Raw genomic sequence first — 17,061 nt, 5'->3', positions numbered from 1 at the left:
TGAGCAACCAGACACACGCCGTAGAAACCGTAAAGCCACTTCCCCTCCATCCTTTTCCACTTCGGCTCGAACTCACACACGCACACGCCACGTTTCCACCGCCGACCGCGCGCGCTTCGCCGTCTTACTAACCTCCTGCGCCACATCATCTTCATAGTCCGACTCGACAACCCAGACGCCATCGCCGCCCATCTGGAACAAAAAGGTTTCCTCTTCAAGGGCGTCGAACTTGGCGTCGGCAATGTGTGGCAGCCGGCCCTTGGCCGCATGGTAGTCGAGCAGACACTGCACCGCGACCGGCACGCTCGTGCGCCCGCTCGGCAGCAGCCGCATCCACAGCCGGCGCCACAGGAGCATGCGCGCGTCCGCGCTCCACTCGTGCATGGCCGTGTGGCGCAGCGCCAGCCGCGTCCACGGGATGTCAGCCAGCTCGCGCGCGCCGCTGGCCCGCACCGCGCCGACAAAGACTAGCGTGTCGGCTGGCGTCGCCGTGAACAGGCGCAGTCGCGGCACGAACAGCCGCGGCCCAAGGCCGTCAAAGGCCTTGCTGGCCCATGCGCGTAGCAGCGCCGGTGTCAGCGGGATGCGCAGGTGTGTCCAGTACTGCTCGAGCACGCGTTTTGGGCGTGTGATTTGCGCCGCGTCGCGCAGCGCCGTGGCGATGGCGGCAAAGTCGAGCGTTGGGTGGATTAGGCGGGTGTCGGGGTCCGAGTCGGGATCGGCGTCGGCGTCGGCGTCGGCGTCGGCAGCGTCGTCCTTGAGCCATCGGGCATGCGCGTGGCCGAGCACGCAGTTGATGAATTGGCGCGTCTCGTCAGCACTCCACGAAGACACATCCACGAGGGTGAGGCTCAACAGTTCACGGTGCCGGTTGCGGCATACAACGCTGCTGCGACCTAGTTTCTCGCCAATCGTCACCCACTGGCTACCGTATATATCGTGCATGGAAACTAGGCGCTGGTCCTCGGCGCGAGTCCAGGGTTGGCTTTCAAACGTGGCGGGGTACAGCCGGCGCACGCGCATCTTGATGGATCCAAAACAGCGAGTGGGCAGGGCGTCAAGAAGCGTAGCCCAGAGACGGCGCACGACCTTGAGGGATTCGTCCGAGTCGACGAGGCCGCGCAGCACGGGCGTGTGTAGCGCTTCGACGATGGCGCCATCGCCCAGGTGGTTGTCCTTTTTGTACTCCTCAACAAAGTTCCGAAGAATGTTGTCCTCCTCTTTCGTCCACGTGCGCCGGGTGCCAGCCTTTGACTTGGAAATGCTGTTTTCAAGCATTCTCTTGCTGTCAGGCTGGGTGCTGGCCATTGCCCCGGAAGCACTGGACTCGCCCTTGACAGGCTGTTCAGACAACATGGTCTGCCCGTCCGGTCCGGCCGCACTTAGTGGCCTGGAAACTGTGCCGCGTGTTCGCTGGGCAGGCGGGATGGCAGGGAACTCGCTGGGGCGGCTGTGGAAGGTAATGAATGACGCCGGGGACTTGGCCATTAGTGCTTTCAACCCGGCATCGCGCAAGCTTGAGGCGGGGCGACCGGGGTCGGCGGGCAAAGTCGGATCGATAGCCGGGGGCGGAGGAATAGAGATTATATTAGGGGTGTCATTTCTGGCTACATTGCTGTTGTCCTGATCATCGTCGAAGCCGTCGCCAGCAAAGGTCTGATCAGCATAGTCAGAATCGTCACCATCGTTGCCGTTGATGGCTGAAGGTCCACCAGCCCGCGTAGCCACAAAGGCCGGTGGCTCAGCAAAGCCGGACGAAATCGTGCCTTTGCTGATGCGCGCGCTCTTAGGCCGTGCAACGGAGCCCGGCTTCCCCACTGAGCCTTCAAGCTTCTTGGACGAGTAGGTTCGTTTGATGGCGGGCGTGCGCACTGTAGAGCTGAATGTGGCAGCGGGCGCTTCAAAAGGATCTTCCTGGGAGTCGTCGACAATGGGATCGTCCTGCATGGCGGCTTGAGGTGTTATGACAGCAGGAATCTCATCGCTCGAGTCGTCGCTAGACTCAATAGTTTCTGTAGACAAGGTAGAAACAATAGCGGCGGGTTGGCGTTTGCGCGCCGAGGCTGAGGCGTCAGCAGGCTTAGACTTTGACTTGGGTGTACTTTTGGCTGGAGTCCGAACAGGTGTCTTGACCTTCTTGAGAGTCGACGGCGAGGCTGGGTCGGACATAATATCGTTCCCTTCGTCTTCAGAAACCATGGGCGAGCCGAGGGTAATGGTACGGGGCGCAGCCTTTTTGCGGGACTTCTTTGCGACTGGTGTCTCGGCAACCGAAATCTCGGAGGCAATCTGCCGGCTGGGACTTGTGATGGAGTTTTCCTCTGCTGGCTTCGGGGCGGTAGTGGTGGACTTTCTCTTGCGCTTTGGTTTTTGACAAGAGCCCACAAGAGAATCTTGGGTTGTCTCCTGCGTTCCAGGGATAACATCAGAGCTATCAATGGTTGGCATCACGGTCGAGCTGCTCTTGCGGCCCCGAGTCTTTTTGATGGGCGAAGAGGGTATCTGGGAAGACTGCTCCAGTGCCTGCGACATTGTCGGTAGCTGAGAAGAGAAAGAGGCTTGGGATACGGGTGGAGGCTGGGCCGACGGAGGGGTCGAGTCATAGACTTGCGCGTGGTTGTTGACGGCATTAAAACTGCGCGTAGGTGTAGCCTTTCGGATGGACCCTGACAGCTTTGAGGTGCTTTTGGCAGACAACGAGAAAGCGTGCGGAGGCGATTTAGGGACATCATAAACGGACTTGTCGGCGATAGGAGAGCTTGGCACAGGAGGCGAAGACCGGGCATGGAGCAGTTGCTGGGCGGCATAGAGACTGCGCCGAGGCTTCTGCTTCCTTTTACTAACTGGCGTAACTGGCGTGGCGGGAGCTGCAGGTTGCTCAAGAGCCACGGAAGTAGGGGCAGGAAGAGGAGCTGGGTTCGCCATGTCCACGTCGGCGTCTTCAGAATCCTCATCGAGAAGCGGCGGTTGGGCCGAGGGTGGTGTAGCAGTAATATCTGTCGCATCTGTCGCAGGCTCTTGAGTGGGTGTCGCATCAATCTCCATGCGATCCTCAAGGTGTGGAAGAGGTGCAGGAGAAGACGGCATAACGTGGACAGTGCCACTCAGCTCTGGGGAAGGTTCCCGAATCGGAACAGTGCGGGAGGCCTTGGGTGTTGATTCCAACTCGGGCGAAGATAGACGTTCGTCTACGAGACCAATTTCAGGGCCGGATACGGCAGTGGCAGAGAGGGGAAAGGAGGACTCGGAGAGGATAGAGGGTATCTCCTGGGACTCGGGCGGGGGTGATGGTGTGGCAGCCACAACCTTGGACCTGGGCGTGACCTGGGCAGAGGCATGCCCATCGTCTTCATCCTCTTCGTCCTCTTGGTCAAGGGCCACATCGGGAGTCTCGGCAACTTCGTCATCACCGGCTTCAAGGCGTCCTGTAGTTTCAAGCTCTGGAGATTCGTCACGACCACCAGCGATTGGCGTATCTTCAGGCTCTAGCTCTTCGGCGTCAGAATCATTATTGGTATGCATCTGGCTCAGGTCGACGTCCATTTGCATGTCAGTAGAGTTGAAGATGGGAAGATCAATATCCCAATTGTCGTCGTCGTCCTCTTCCTCCTGGTCACGCGATGATTCCTGCTTTGTCGCCAGCTCCACGCTGTCTTCGGCGCCTACGATGTCGTCTTCGTCAAGGGTTGTGATTGAGTCCTGTTCCACGAGCGGCTGGCTTTCTTCGACAGCCCGATCTACGGCCTCCTTCTTAATCTCTGGCGCATCGGCCATATCTTCTACTGACGGCAGGACAGTATCTTGGGCGATTTCGATGTTGATTGAAGATTCTTTGGACTTGCTCTGGGTCTTTTTTGACTGTTGTTGTTGCGGCTGCTCCTGCGAGGCCTTTTTCTTCTCCATCTTGCGGAGACGAGCACGCGCTTTCTTGGACAGGCCAGCGGTGCCAGACGGTGTAGCGGCGGGTGTTTGCGAAGAGGGGGCAGCCGCTGTTGTAGTTGGAGCCGGCGCGCGGACTGGTGTCTGGGGCGTAAGAGGTTGGCTCGGCAAGGCGCCGGCAGCTATCGAGTTTCGGCGCTGGGCCTTGAGGAGCTTCTTCTGGCGCTTGCTCAGTGGCTCGCCGGCCGGTGTAGTCTGTTGGGAAGGTGGCAATTGCGCGGGTGCCGGAGCCGGTACTGAGGCCGGAGCTGGAACTACATGTGTTGCGATATCTTCATTCTGGAACTTGCGCTTCTTGTTCTTCTTAGACGGTGTCGGTGTGGTCATCTGTTGCGTGGGGGGTTGCCTCACCGGAGCTGGTGCGGCAGATGGCTTCACTACGGGAACCTTTTTGGCCCGTGGCGTGAGTGTAGATGTCGAAGTAGGAGCAATAGAGTCGGGCTCCTCGGCCTTGACAAAACTAGAATCGGTGCTCTTTTTCTTGCTCAGACGCCGAATCGGTTTCTTTCCGTTGGGCTCGAAGATTACTGACGGGGCACTTCCGGTGGTAGCCAAGGGAAGCGGTGGCGCCGCGGCTGATGCGGCAGCCTTGGACTTGGACTTGGGCTTGGGGGTCGATGCCAAGTTACTCGCTTGCGGAGGTACGCTGGCGCGACTTGAGGTTGAGACTGAGCGAATAGTAGGAATGCGCGGGACTGGTACGGGAGTAACGCGGCCGGGGAAGCTCGGCGGGGGGATCGGCGTGGTGCTGACCCTGCCGGCGTGGTAGGTTCGGATAGGCGGAGTCGCAGTCTGTGCGGGTGTGAGAGAGGGCGAGGCAGAATTGGCAGATACGTCGGCCTTCTTCTTCTTCTTGACCGCCAGCGGGGTGACGGTCCCGCCAGTGATGTTGCGCAGGGCATTCATGGCGGGCATGGCGGAAGGGGAGGGCCGGCAAAGAGGTAGAGAAGGGAGAGAGTGTATTGTAGAGGAGATCTTTCGAAAAGTTCTCTAGAAGAATAGACACGCGTCTCCCTTTGGCGCCAGGCGACCGTTGACTGTGGGACAAGAGGTTGTAGGCGAAAACTGGTGGCCGGGAGCTCGTTGTCGCGTCGGGATTCGTTTGCGGCCGACGCGAAGCCGCGCGATCGAGGGAGGCTATTGGTTTCGCGACTAATCAAATGGGGCGCGCTGCGAGGCTGAAATTGAAGCCTCGCTCTTGATAGGAGATTTGCGCAGACGGTGGTGAGGGTGAAGTCAGCGATAGAAAGCCGGAGGCGGCAGGTCGGGGAAGAATGGGCGGATAAAAAAAAGAACAAAAAATAAATTGAATTTGCCAAAATGCAAACGCCAGGGGCAGAAAAAAGGGCGGTGGGGCGATAAGATAAGGAAGTTTGGGTGGGGTCACCTTGGCCAAAAGACAAAGACACAATGGACGGTGGGAAATGGGCGGACCTGGATCTGTATGTACAATGCAGTTTTGTATGTATTTGCTGGCGTCCGTTCAATGCAATAGTTAGCTGCTTGATACTTTAGCAAGGAGCCGAGATCTGCGCAGACTGCCATCTGCAAGGGCACAAAGTCATGCGCATTTTCTCTTTGGCATTGTTACACGTTACACCGCCTAACCCTCCTGCCGGCAGAATCCATCATCCGCCTCTACAACACTTCAGGCTCGGAGTCCAGGACAGACAACTGTAGAATCGCTTGTATTCCCATCCCCTATAGACATGGACTCCCGGCTTCCTCCTCCGGCCCCCAAGTCCGTTCTGCGCGGCCACAAGTCCCAGGTCCATGCCGCCGCCTTCATCCGCCGCAACTCGCGGCTAGCCACCGCCGATGCCGATGGCTTCGTTGTGCTCTGGGACCCGCTGACCATGCGACCAGCCGCCGTGTGGCAAGCCCACCAGAAGCCTGTCCTGGCCGTCCAGTCATGGGGCGAGCGCATCATAACGTACGCATCCGCAACTATGTTTCCCGTCCGTTTCTCTACGCCTTCTTTCTCCCTGCCGTTACTGACCAGCACTGTCTCCCCCTCGTCAGCCATGGCCGCGACAACGAACTCGCGGTTTGGAAGCTCGCAGAAGCCGACGAACCGTCCCTCAGCAGCCAGCCGCCCCTCGATAGCGGCGCGCTGGCGCGGCCCCGGCCGGAGCTCGACTATGTCATGCCCGTCAACTCAATGAACTTTTGCGCCTTTTCGAGTTGCGCGAAAACACCCGGTCAGCGCATGGACGAGGCTGCGGAGATCTGGGTGTCGACTCCCAATGCGTTGCAGCTTGAAGGTGTACGTGCCGTTCTTCCCTCCCCTGCCGCGTATCCCTTCCCCTGACATTTCTCTCTCTCTCTAGATCGACCTGTTTCATCTGCCTAGCCAGGTGCGCAAACATACCGTCAAGTCCATCTCTAACGCTGGCATGGTGATGGCTACAGCTCTCGGCCATGATTCCGATCTTTTAACTCTTGCAGCCGGCTATGAAAACGGCCAGTGCACTGTTGCGCGACTAGATCGTGACAATGCCACGTGGCACCTTGTGTACAACTACACAGCGCACAGTCAGCCCGTGCTATCGTTGCAAGTACCCGCACAACGAGACTTTTTCATCACATCCAGCGCAGACGCAGTTCTTGCCAAGCATCCTATACCGGCTGTCTCTAATAGCAACACGGGCAACGTTTCTGTGCCGCAGACCGTCACCGCGCCCATTCGTGTTGTCAACACAAAGCACGCTGGTCAGCAGGGCTTGAGCATCCGATCTGATGGCAAGATTCTTGCCACATCTGGCTGGGATTCCCGTGGTAGAGTGTATTCGTGCAAAACACTGAAAGAGGTTGCTGTGCTCAAGTGGCACGATGTTAGCTGCTATACCACAGCGTTTGCCTGTCTGGAAGATCAACAGGCCGATGATGTACCTCCAGACTCAGAGAGCGAGGTGGGCGTGGTGTCTGTCCGAGAGAGGCGCATCGCCCAGGTGCGTCAGGGACACTGGGTCGCCATGGGGAGCAAGGATGGCCGAGTGAGTCTTTGGGATGTATTTTAGAGGGCTGTATTTGTATAAAGTGTAGTTATCGAAAGCCGAGAATATAGCCGCACGTCCAATGGCACAGTGAATATCACAAGGAGTGAGTATGGATTGATTTTCGTAGATTGCCATGGCCTTGGAGAAGAATTTACATGCTAGGTTAGATTGTCTTGAGGAAGTGGTTTTTGAACTTTTTGTTCACACGGTCGGGCGCACGGTACATGAACTGGTCGCCGAGGATTTCAAAAACAAAGACCTCGTCGGGTTTGGCTTTTTCGTCCACGCCTTCCGTCTTGTCTGCGTCGCCCGGTGTCTCGGTGCTCTGGCCGTTCTGCCGCGGCACCGGGATGCGCACCCGGAAGGTCGTGCCCTCCTTTGGCACAACACGGACCTTGTTCTTCTCCGTGATTAGCTCAAACGTCTGCTGGGCATCCTTGACCACGATGCCTTTGAGGCCGACTCTGGTCGTGCACCGGCTGCGGCACACCTCGACCTCGGCGCCGTGGAACTCTGCTGCCGCCAATTTCGCCGCTGCAACGCTACCGCCGCCACCACCCCGGCTCTCATAGAGATCGCTGCCCAGCAGGTCGCGCACATACGCCTCCCACAGCGCCTTTAGCGGCGCAAACGTCGCATGCTGCAGACCAGCGCGCGGCAGGGCGTACAGCCCCAGACGGCGCGCCGAGCGGGCCGAAAGCGGAGCAGGCTTGGATTTCGCAAGCGCCTTGGCTTTTTGGCGGGCGGCTCGGCGGGAGGCGCGCTGGTCGGCGGGTGGCGGCGAGGACGGGCGCAGGAGGAGCGGGCGGTATTGGATCTTGTCGGTGTAGATGCGCTTGGCGCTGGTGGGCGAATGGGCGCGCTCAAGCAGCGACTGCACCACGGCTTCTTGTTGTTTGGAGGCCATTTGTAGAGAGATATGGGCGGTGATTTTGAGTATCTCGAAGAAATGATGTTGGGCATTCGTGAGAGTCGGAAGACTTGGCCGTCGTGCTTTGCCAAAACTTCAAGTCGCACAAGCCCCGCTTTCTTTTCTAGCGTCAGTGGCCGGTGTTTAGCCGGCGCAAACGTCAGTTGTAGCCAGCTCCTGGCGGAGTGCCCTGGATCCTGCACAAGGCGCTGTAGCATTCTGGGCACAGCGGTCCGTACCCTACAACGTACACTGAAGGGGCTTATTTCAGGGTCTCATTCTCTGTCGGAGCCCCCGTAGCCCCTGCAACATCGCAACTTGGGGAATTTGGAGAACGTCATACCAGCTTTGTGAGGCGAGTCTGTTTTCAGATCTTCACAACATCTTTGCGTCGCTGTATGCGTCATCTCGTCTCGTTGTTTTCCTCTTTTGTGCGCTTTTCTCTGCTTCGTTCACGCGCCATCTCAACCGCATCCGGCTGCCCACTGTCTCCCTGTTCGTCTCGCCCATCTCGTGATACTTCTCAACGCGTCGCCTCCCCACGCCGTCACCCTCGCACCCTTCCTCACACACTGTCTGCCCAACCCAGCCATGGCAAATAACAAAGAGCCTTCAGCCAAAGCTGCAAGCAATGACGGCAGCCAGCCCCCAGACCCCACCCCCACGGCGCCCGATCTGCAGATCCGCGGCAGTGACATCACGCTCCAGCCCACAGGCTACGTGCCGCCCGCCAGCCAGCCAGATCGAAAGACCGGCGCCACGCTCGACTCAGAGAAAGAAGAAGCCCTGCTGCACACGCCGTCATTCCGCTCAGATCCGTTCCGGTAAGATCCTAGGCCCCACTATCCGGATGCCCGAGACCCGGCCCCCATGCTGACCCCCCCCCCCCCCCCCCCCCGCCGCTACAGCTTCCTGCGTGAGATTTCGCTGCACGTGTCCGGCTCCGGGTGGCGTGGCTATGACAACTTCATTGGCCAGCCCATTCTCTACCGCGGCTTCGTAGACCACGTCAAGTCAAAAGTGCTGTCTGCTCAGCTGCTGCGCGACCGCATTGAGGACCTGACCAACGACCGGCTCGGCAAGGAGGACGCGCAGGGCTGTTTTGGTCCACCCGGCACCGAGGCGCATGCCCGGCTCAAGGCCAAGCGCAGGGCCGACATAGTCTCGGGCCTCGAGGACGTGGCCGACAAAATTGTCGACAACATGATGGTCAAGTACGAGAGCAAGACCTTTCTGCGGGGCGGTGCCTATCTGGCCACCCAGCTCACGCTCAGCGCCTACCATCAGGGCATCCACGTCTCCAGCGAAGAAGTGCTCCGGCTGCGCAAGGTTGCCGAGGTGGCCCAGGCCAAGAAGCAGAGCATTGTGTTCCTGCCATGCCACCGCTCGCACGTCGACTATGTCTCTCTCCAAATCATCTGCTTCCGCCTGGGCCTCACATTGCCCACCGTTGTGGCCGGCGACAATCTCAATATCCCCGTGCTCGGCGCCTTTCTGCAAAAGTGCGGTGCCATGTGGATTCGCCGAAGCTTTGGTGACGATATCTTATACACCACGCTAGTGCAAACTTACATTGACACTCTCCTCCAAAATGGCTACAATCTCGAGTGCTTCATCGAGGGTGGCAGATCACGGACTGGCAAGCTGCTACCGCCAAAGTTTGGCATTCTCAGTTTCATTCTCGATAGTCTTCTGTCGGGTCGCGTTGAGGACTGTGTCATTTGCCCTGTTAGCACTCAGTATGACAAGGTCATTGAGACCGAGGGCTACGTCACCGAGTTGCTGGGTCAGCCCAAGAAGCAAGAAAACCTGATGGACTTTGTTATGGGCGGGTCATCCGTACTTTCTCTCAAGTACGGCCGCGTTGATGTGCGCTTCCATGAGCCTTGGAGTCTACGCAGCTTCATCACCGACCAGCTGATCAAGCTGCAACCTCCATCGTCTCCCTTGCCAGGCTCGTTTGTGCTTGACCAGACCAATCCCGCCCACGCGGCCATGCGCCACAAAATGCTGCGCACGCTGGGGTACAAGGTTCTCGGCGACATCAACGAAGTCTCAGTGGTCATGCCCACGGCCCTGATTGGCACCGTTCTGCTGACACTACGTGGCCGCGGCGTCGGCAAAAAGGAGCTGGAGCGACGCGTAGACTGGCTGACGCAGCGGGTGCGAGCCAAGGGTGGCCGCGTAGCTCATTTTGGCAACGCACCGCTCTCAGAAATCATCGCGCGCGGCCTGGATGTGCTCGGCAAGGAGCTCGTGCGCGAAGTGCGCGGCCTGCCAGAGCCGACGTACTATGCCGTGGACCGCTTCCAGCTGTCCTTTTACCGCAACATGACCATTCACCTATTCATCAGCGAGGCGCTCGTCAGCGTGGCTATGTACACCAAGGTCAAGCAGGGCGGCGGTCCGTCCATCCAAGACATTTCCTACGATGAGCTGCGCGAGCACGTGCTCTTCCTGTCGTCACTGTTCCGCGGAGAGTTCATCTTCCCCGGCGACGGACTGGCTGCCAACCTTGAAAACACGCTTGCCGGGCTTGAGCGAGATGGCGTCATTGTGTTGCAGCGCGATGCCGGCTCCGGCGTGATTCTCAAGGCTGGTCTTTCTGATAGAGAGCGCAAGGCCGGCCGTGAAAACTTTGACTTTTACTGCTTCCTCATCTGGCCCTTTATTGAGAGCAGTTGGCTGGCGGCTGTGTCTATTATGGGCTTGACGCCTCCGACTGACATTTTGGAGGGTAGTCCCTCTGATACCAAGACAGAGGCCGAAAAGACGGCCAAGAGTGATAGTGAGCGCGAGATTTGGATTAATGTAACCCAGGCCCAAAACAGCGCACAACTGGTAAGTATTGAGTTTCTCCTTGTTGGGATTTCCCTATTCCACATCTTTGCTAATCATCAATATGTTTGCCTATGCAGCTTGGCAAAACACTCTACCACCAGGGCGATCTCAGCTACTTTGAATCCGTCAACAAGGAAACCCTCAAGAACTCGTACCAGCGCTTCACGGAAGAAGGCATCGTGCAAGTCGGAAAGTTCCATGACCCCTCGCTCAAGGGCTCCAACAAAATGGCTGCACGCCTGCGCCTCGCCGACTCGTGGATGCCGCCGCGCGATCCACAGTCCGGCGCGCTCATGGCCCAGGGCCGGTTGTGGAACTTTACCGAAAAGATTGCCGCCAGCCGCCGCGAAGGCAAAAACCGCCGCGACGGCGCCACCGTCAGCGAGCGCGTCTTGCGCCTCACCGATGAGCTTGGCCGCGCGCTGTTCGACCAGGCCAAGGCATACGGCAGCCCCGGCCAGCGCGTCACCAGCGTCGCTGAAGCCAAGGCAAAGAAGAAGGGCCAGCGGAGACGGTCGCTCGACAGGGCAAGACTGTAGCACCAGAACTCGGGAGATTTGGTTTTTTGGTGGTCTTTGAAGAGTCTTGTCTTTTTAAGCTACGTGACAGATGGTCTTTTCTTTGGAATTATGTGGCTGATGCAGGACAACGGTGCATCACAATAATCTACAATATACAGGAAACCACCTGCAGCCCTGTGTCCTGGATGTTTCTTTTGTCGGTCCGTGTTCGAGATGTGCCTATGCCCTCCTCATCTTCTAGTCTATGAGCAGTCTCTGAGTACTGGCTTGGCCTCTCGCTACAAGCCCTCTCTACTCCCGCCCTGCCACAATAATGTTGTCAATCAATCTCACTGCAGGACCGCCACTGTGGCCCAAATCCTCTCCTTCCTGGGGCTCCTCAACTGGGAGGAACTTGACAGCGCCGCTGAGCACCGCGCCCTTGGCCACGTCTACCACTTCAATCTCCTGCATGGACGCTGGGTCTGCCAGCGAGAGGTAGTCCAGGGTAAATTGCACGCGCTCCGACGGCTTCAGCGTCTGTTGATACGCCTGCGTCCGTTCCATCACGTCCATGGCCGCCGCCATCACGCTTGCGCGGTCCACAACGCCGTCATCGCAGATCTTGCGCTCAGCAGCTTGGAGCGCGCGGTTCAGCACAATGGCAGCCGCGCGCCGGCGCGCGCCGAGATAGACATTGCGCGAGCTCAGGGCCAGGCCGTCGGGCTCGCGCTGCGTAGCGCCAACCACCACGTCAATTGGCATCAGAAAATCGCGCACCATGGTCTTAATGACGACCGTCTGCTGCACATCCTTCTGGCCAAAATACACGCGGTTCGGCTGCACCGCATTAAACAGCTTCATGCACACCGTCGCCACGCCACGAAAAAACGTCGGCCGCGACGCGCCCTCCAACACATCGCTAACGGGCGTAATCGTCACAAAGCTGCCCTTGGACGCGACCTCCTGGCCCGGGAACCCAGCAGGGTACATGTCCTTGGTCGCCGGCGCAAACACGGCGCTAATGCGGCCCATGTTTACGCCATCGTCGGCCAACTCGCGGTCCAGCGCCGCCAGCCGCGCCACGTCAGCGTCCCACGTGACCGGGTAGCTGTCGAGGTCCTCGTGCACGCCAAACTGGGCGGGGTTGAGGTAGATGCTGACCACGACGTGGTGGTTCTCGCGCGCGGCCGCGCGAATCAGCGATTCGTGGCCCGCGTGCAGCGCGCCCATGGTCGGCACCAGCGCCACGATGCGTTGATCGGCTGCGTGCGGCCGGCGCCACTGGCGCACGGCGTCGACGCTGCGCAGCACGCGGATGCGCGTCGACGGAATCATCTCGCGCGACGAGGCCATGGCTGCTGCCGAGGTGCGGTGGTGCCGGAGCCCGATAGCAAGAGCAGGGCTGGCGGTCGTGGGTGCGCGCAGGGCGGAAGCAGCGGACACAGAGACAGAGGTGCGGGGCCCGAGGCTGGCGCGGTACAGCGTGGACAGGCGGGTGGGGGCGGAACAGCAGGGAACAAGCGCGGCGGATAGTCGGCGCACGGCAGTGGGAGAGCCGAGGGTCATTGCGTGTTGGGGAGTCTGTGGCGGGTGGAAAGCGCAGCGCTGGTGGCTCGTTCCTAGCAAAATGTATCGGACGATGGACAGCACCTTTAGACCGTCGGCAACGCGGGGGAGAATGAAAATTGGCGGTCCCAGATATTTGTGAACCCTAATGACCGTGCGATAAGAAGGGTTACTTTGATGCGAAGGCTTATGGGGAAGGCGGTACAAAACTGGCTCCACATTCAACCACATTCTTCCAAAGTTGGTTTCTGCATTCACATTCTAGTCAAGATGGATCAGAGGAGAACAAAAGAACCCAAGTGATGATATAATCTAGCCAACCAGAACGAGGTGAAGAAAACAAAAGTGCCATGATGAAACAATGGAAAAAAAAAAAGCAACAGCAGTACCACTGAGCGCAGCTACTAGTCAGGCCTATCTTGGCCATGCCGGCTATTCGACTACTATTGCAAAACGAGTCTGGGTATTCTTTTCCTCCGTATTCCGTCCCCCCCACTTCCGTCTAGAAAATCTTGCTCAGCGCGCGCTCCACGTTTGCCGGCTGCGCGGCATTCACGTCACGCACCACCTTTGCCTTTTGCTTGAACGTCATGAGCTCAGTCTTTTTCTGTTTCTGCGCCGGCGGAGCAGCAGCGGCAGCAGCAGAGTCGCCAGGCCCAGCCTCAGCCGTCGTTTCAATACGGCGGCGCTTCTGCGCCTGGATGCCATCCAGCATCTTGGCGCGCTCGACATTGCGCACAAAGTCCTTGTTCTCGCGCGCCGCCTTTGCAATCTCGGCCTGCATGCGGCTGGCGCGCTCGGCGTTCTCGGCCGCAATCTGGCCCATCAGGTCGCGCCACTTGAAGCCGCTCAGATAGACCAGGCTCCAGACGTCGTCGCGGTAGTATGAGCCCTTTTTGCCGCCAATGGTGCGCGCGTTGAGCAGCGCGTGCGCGCGCTTGGCGTCCTTTTTGCTGACAAACTCAACCCAGCCCTCGGTGAAGAGCCGCTTCTTGTTGCCGCCGCCGCGCACGCGCCGCGCGTGCGCTGTCGGGTCTTCGGGCATCAGGAACGTGCGGTTGATGGCGCCGTACGGCTCGAGCAGTGTGCGCAGCTTGTGCGGCTTCATGAATGGCGGGATGCGCGAAATGTATAGTACGCCCGACTTGCGGATGGCTTCCTCGGTGGCGATGAGGTTCTTCTTGGCGAGTTGTTTCGGCGCTGCGGGGAGTTTTGCCGTGGCAGACTTCTTCTTGGCGGCGTTGCTGGCAGCTGTGTCGTCGTCGGTCTGATTTTGCGCCTCCTCGTCGTCGTCCTCATCATCGTCGTCATCGCTGGGTTTCCGAGCCGATTTGCCCTTGGGCTTGCCCTTGGCACGGACATCCTCTTCAGACTCTGATGCGCCACCAGCTTCGCTATCTGACGCATCCAAATCTCTTCTTCTCTTAGCCTTCAGGCTCCGGCCTTTGCGCAGGTCTTCGGTGTCGGAGTTGTAGGTATCGCTATTGTCGTCATCGTTACCGTTGAGGGCGTCTAGCAGCGGATTCCGCTTGTCATTGTCGGGCATTTTTGCTTGTGTATATGTGCAACTCGGGGCCTTGTTTTTCGCCGCCAAGAAGTAATAACAATGTAGTAAAAGCTTTGCTGTGGTTTGTTCAGTCGTCTTGAGTCGTTGTTCGCTGCTGTTCAATGTGCATCCAAAGGAACCAAAGGACCAAATATTTTTGAGCGCCACATGCGATAAGATAAGCGATAAGATCTGGCGACCTTGAGAAAGGTGGGGCTGCTTTCAGCCACGTTCGCGGCGCTTGTATGACATGAGCCTCAACTCCATCTACTTTCATCATGTGTAAGCCAGTTGGAGCTCATCAATATAAGAACAAAACGAAAGCCATGTCTTTAGTGGGAATTACGTACAGTCTTATGTTAGTTTCCACCAATAAAATCTCCATTAGAAAAAAAACAAGTAATCTTTCAACAAAAAAAAATACAAAATGAAAACACCGGCTTGCCAAACCCTGTCGCCTTCTTACGCTTGTCGCATGTGCTTTAGACCCGACGCCAAACTTTTCTACAAGCCTGCTGTCGATCTAGCAGCATTTCGATTTGAGGCGCTCTTAAAAGCCTCTTCAGCCATGGCCCGCCCTGCAGCCCTGCCGGAAAATATGCAGCCGCCCAGGAAGGTGCCCTCGAGGGAGTTGTAGCCGTGCACGCCACCGCCTCCAAAGCCAGCCGCCTCGCCGGCAGCATAGAGGCCGGGAAATGCGGATCCGTTGGGCTTCATGACATTGCTGTTGAGGTCGGTCTCGATGCCGCCCAGGGTCTTGCGGGTGAGCAGGTTCAGGCGCACGGCGATGAGCGGGCCGTATTTTTCGTCGAGCAGACGGTGTGGCGGGGCAACACGGCTGATGCGGTCGGGCCAGTAGTTGCGGGCGTTGTTGACCATCATGGCCTGGGCATCCTTGGAGTACGAGTTGACAAACTGGGAGTCGCGTGACTCGACGGCCTCGCGGATGACGGCATAGTCGAGCTGCGGCCCGCCGGACTGGCGCGCAAGATCGTTCATGCCGACTACGAGATCTTCAAGGTTATTACGAACGACAAAGTCTTCGCCGTGCTCCTGGAACTTGCGCACGGGACCCGGGCCTGCGCCGCCGTTGAGTAGGCGGTTGCGGATCAGCTGCCAGATACTCTTGTTGGTGATATCAGGGTTCTGCTCGGAGCCTGACAATGCGAACTCGCGTGAAATGATGGCCTTATCTAGAATGAACCACGAGTAATCGTAGCCCGTGCTGCAAATGTGTTTCAACGTGGCCAGGGTGTCGCTACCGGGAAACAGAAACGGCGGGAATCGCTTGCCAGTGGCATCAAGCCACAGGGAAGATGGCGCAGGCAAGATACGGATGCCATGATCAGGCCAGATAGAGTCCCAGTTCTTGAGACCCTCGGTGTAGTGCCACATGCGATCACGATTGATGACGTTGGCGCCTGATTCTTCGGTAATGTCAATCATGCGGCCGTCGACGTGGGCTGGGACGCCAACAACAAAGTTGCTGGGCACCTTAGGACCCAGGCGGTCTAGGGGCCAAACCTTCTTGACAGCCTCTGGGTTTCCGCCGATACCGCCCGACGACACCAGGACCGACGAGCCACGGATTTCAAACGTGTCGACGACGTCTCGGGACGACTTGACGCCGCGGGGGGAATCATCATCGACCAGTACGCTTCCGCGCACGCCAACGACTCTGTCATTCTCGACAATCAGCGAGTCGACCTGATGGCGGTGGCGGAACTCGACCAGGCCCTTTTTGACAGCAGCCATAACGGGGCGCTGGAAGATGCGCACGACTTCGGGCCCGGTGCCCCAGGTGAGGTGGAAGCGGGGCACCGAGTTGCCGTGGCCCTCGGCACTGCCAGCGCCGCGCTCAGCCCAGCCAACGTTGGTCATGAACTTGAGACCCAGGCCCTTGACATAGGCCTCCATCTCATCGGTGGCAAAGTTGACAAAGGCCTCGGCCCACTGGCGCGGCCAAAAGTCCTGCGGGCGGTCAAAGCCGGCGCTGTTGAGCCAGTCGCGGCGCGCCAGCTCGCGCGAGTCTTTGATGCCGCTCCAGCGCTGCTCGGACGAGTTGACGCAGAATATGCCGCCAAGCGACCAAAAGGCCTGGCCGCCAATGTTGTGGGCGTTTTCCTGGTCGACGATGATGACGGGCACGTTGCGCAGCGTCAGCTCGTAGGCGGCGACCAGCCCGGCGAGCCCGGCGCCGACGATGATGGCGGGCGCGGGTTTGGGCGGTTGATTGGGCATTGGAGGAAAATTGCTGGTGAGACAAGTCGGTGGTTGTGGGTGGTGAGATGAGAGCCGTGATTCAGGTGGTGAAGATGGAAGATGCAAATAGGGTTAGGCTATCAACTTCGACGAGCGCTGCAGCGAAAACAAGACGTGAGCACGGTGGCAAAAGCCTGAGCACAGCAGAAAGAGACAAAGTGGCACGGAGGAGGGGAAAAGCTGAGATGAAGGAAAGGGAAGTAGAGCAATGGACACAGTGAAAGAAAGAAAAGAAATCAACAAGACAGAAAAGAAAAACAATTGTTTTCGTCGTCCCTTCTCTTGCCACCAAGAACACCACCAGAAACACACGCTGCAATGTGCACTGATTTTATTGCCAGTATCGCAGATCTAGGGGCGCTGCATGCAGGGAGCAGAGCCAAAAAGTATAAAAGCCGCAGCTGAGGATCATGCCATGCCATGCCAGTGGCAGCAAGATTCAGAGCTCTCTCTCTCTCTTCATTTCTCTCCAAATGCTGCCCTCTCCAGGCTTCT

General features: G+C 58.3%; 7 protein-coding genes across 7 annotated transcripts; 2 read left to right on the top strand and 5 right to left on the bottom strand.

Annotated features, from left to right (window-relative positions):
* Positions 1–72: 72 nt before the first annotated feature.
* BROUX77_005648 (uncharacterized protein) lies at positions 73–4,854 on the bottom strand (the record flags this gene model as incomplete). The annotated part of the gene is made up of 1 exon (XM_073750545.1): positions 73–4,854. The coding sequence occupies one exon, from the start codon at positions 4,852–4,854 to the stop codon at positions 73–75; it is 4,782 nt and encodes a 1,593-aa protein (XP_073604534.1).
* A 794-nt stretch (positions 4,855–5,648) lies between these two features.
* Positions 5,649–6,959, top strand: BROUX77_005647 (uncharacterized protein; the record flags this gene model as incomplete). Its single annotated transcript, XM_073750544.1, has 3 exons — positions 5,649–5,872; positions 5,962–6,205; positions 6,270–6,959. The coding sequence occupies 3 exons, from the start codon at positions 5,649–5,651 to the stop codon at positions 6,957–6,959; spliced, it is 1,158 nt and encodes a 385-aa protein (XP_073604533.1).
* Positions 6,960–7,101: 142 nt separating this feature from the next.
* BROUX77_005646 (uncharacterized protein) lies at positions 7,102–7,845 on the bottom strand (the record flags this gene model as incomplete). Its single annotated transcript, XM_073750542.1, has 1 exon — positions 7,102–7,845. The coding sequence occupies one exon, from the start codon at positions 7,843–7,845 to the stop codon at positions 7,102–7,104; it is 744 nt and encodes a 247-aa protein (XP_073604532.1).
* A 594-nt stretch (positions 7,846–8,439) lies between these two features.
* On the top strand, positions 8,440–11,228 carry BROUX77_005645 (uncharacterized protein; the record flags this gene model as incomplete). The annotated part of the gene is made up of 3 exons (XM_073750541.1): positions 8,440–8,672; positions 8,757–10,689; positions 10,767–11,228. 3 exons carry the CDS (start codon positions 8,440–8,442, stop codon positions 11,226–11,228), a joined length of 2,628 nt encoding a protein of 875 aa, XP_073604531.1.
* Positions 11,229–11,501: 273 nt separating this feature from the next.
* BROUX77_005644 (uncharacterized protein) lies at positions 11,502–12,758 on the bottom strand (the record flags this gene model as incomplete). Its single annotated transcript, XM_073750540.1, has 1 exon — positions 11,502–12,758. The coding sequence occupies one exon, from the start codon at positions 12,756–12,758 to the stop codon at positions 11,502–11,504; it is 1,257 nt and encodes a 418-aa protein (XP_073604530.1).
* Positions 12,759–13,260: 502 nt separating this feature from the next.
* On the bottom strand, positions 13,261–14,304 carry BROUX77_005643 (uncharacterized protein; the record flags this gene model as incomplete). The annotated part of the gene is made up of 1 exon (XM_073750539.1): positions 13,261–14,304. The coding sequence occupies one exon, from the start codon at positions 14,302–14,304 to the stop codon at positions 13,261–13,263; it is 1,044 nt and encodes a 347-aa protein (XP_073604529.1).
* Positions 14,305–14,808: 504 nt separating this feature from the next.
* Positions 14,809–16,545, bottom strand: BROUX77_005642 (uncharacterized protein; the record flags this gene model as incomplete). Its single annotated transcript, XM_073750538.1, has 1 exon — positions 14,809–16,545. The coding sequence occupies one exon, from the start codon at positions 16,543–16,545 to the stop codon at positions 14,809–14,811; it is 1,737 nt and encodes a 578-aa protein (XP_073604528.1).
* Between the last annotated feature and the right edge of the window lie 516 nt (positions 16,546–17,061).

Source organism: Berkeleyomyces rouxiae (genome assembly GCF_048999995.1).
Source record: "Berkeleyomyces rouxiae strain 22BRR77 chromosome Unknown BrBRR77_ptg000005l, whole genome shotgun sequence".
Lineage (NCBI taxonomy): Eukaryota > Fungi > Ascomycota > Sordariomycetes > Microascales > Ceratocystidaceae > Berkeleyomyces > Berkeleyomyces rouxiae.
This window is presented reverse-complemented; position numbering and strand designations above follow the sequence as displayed.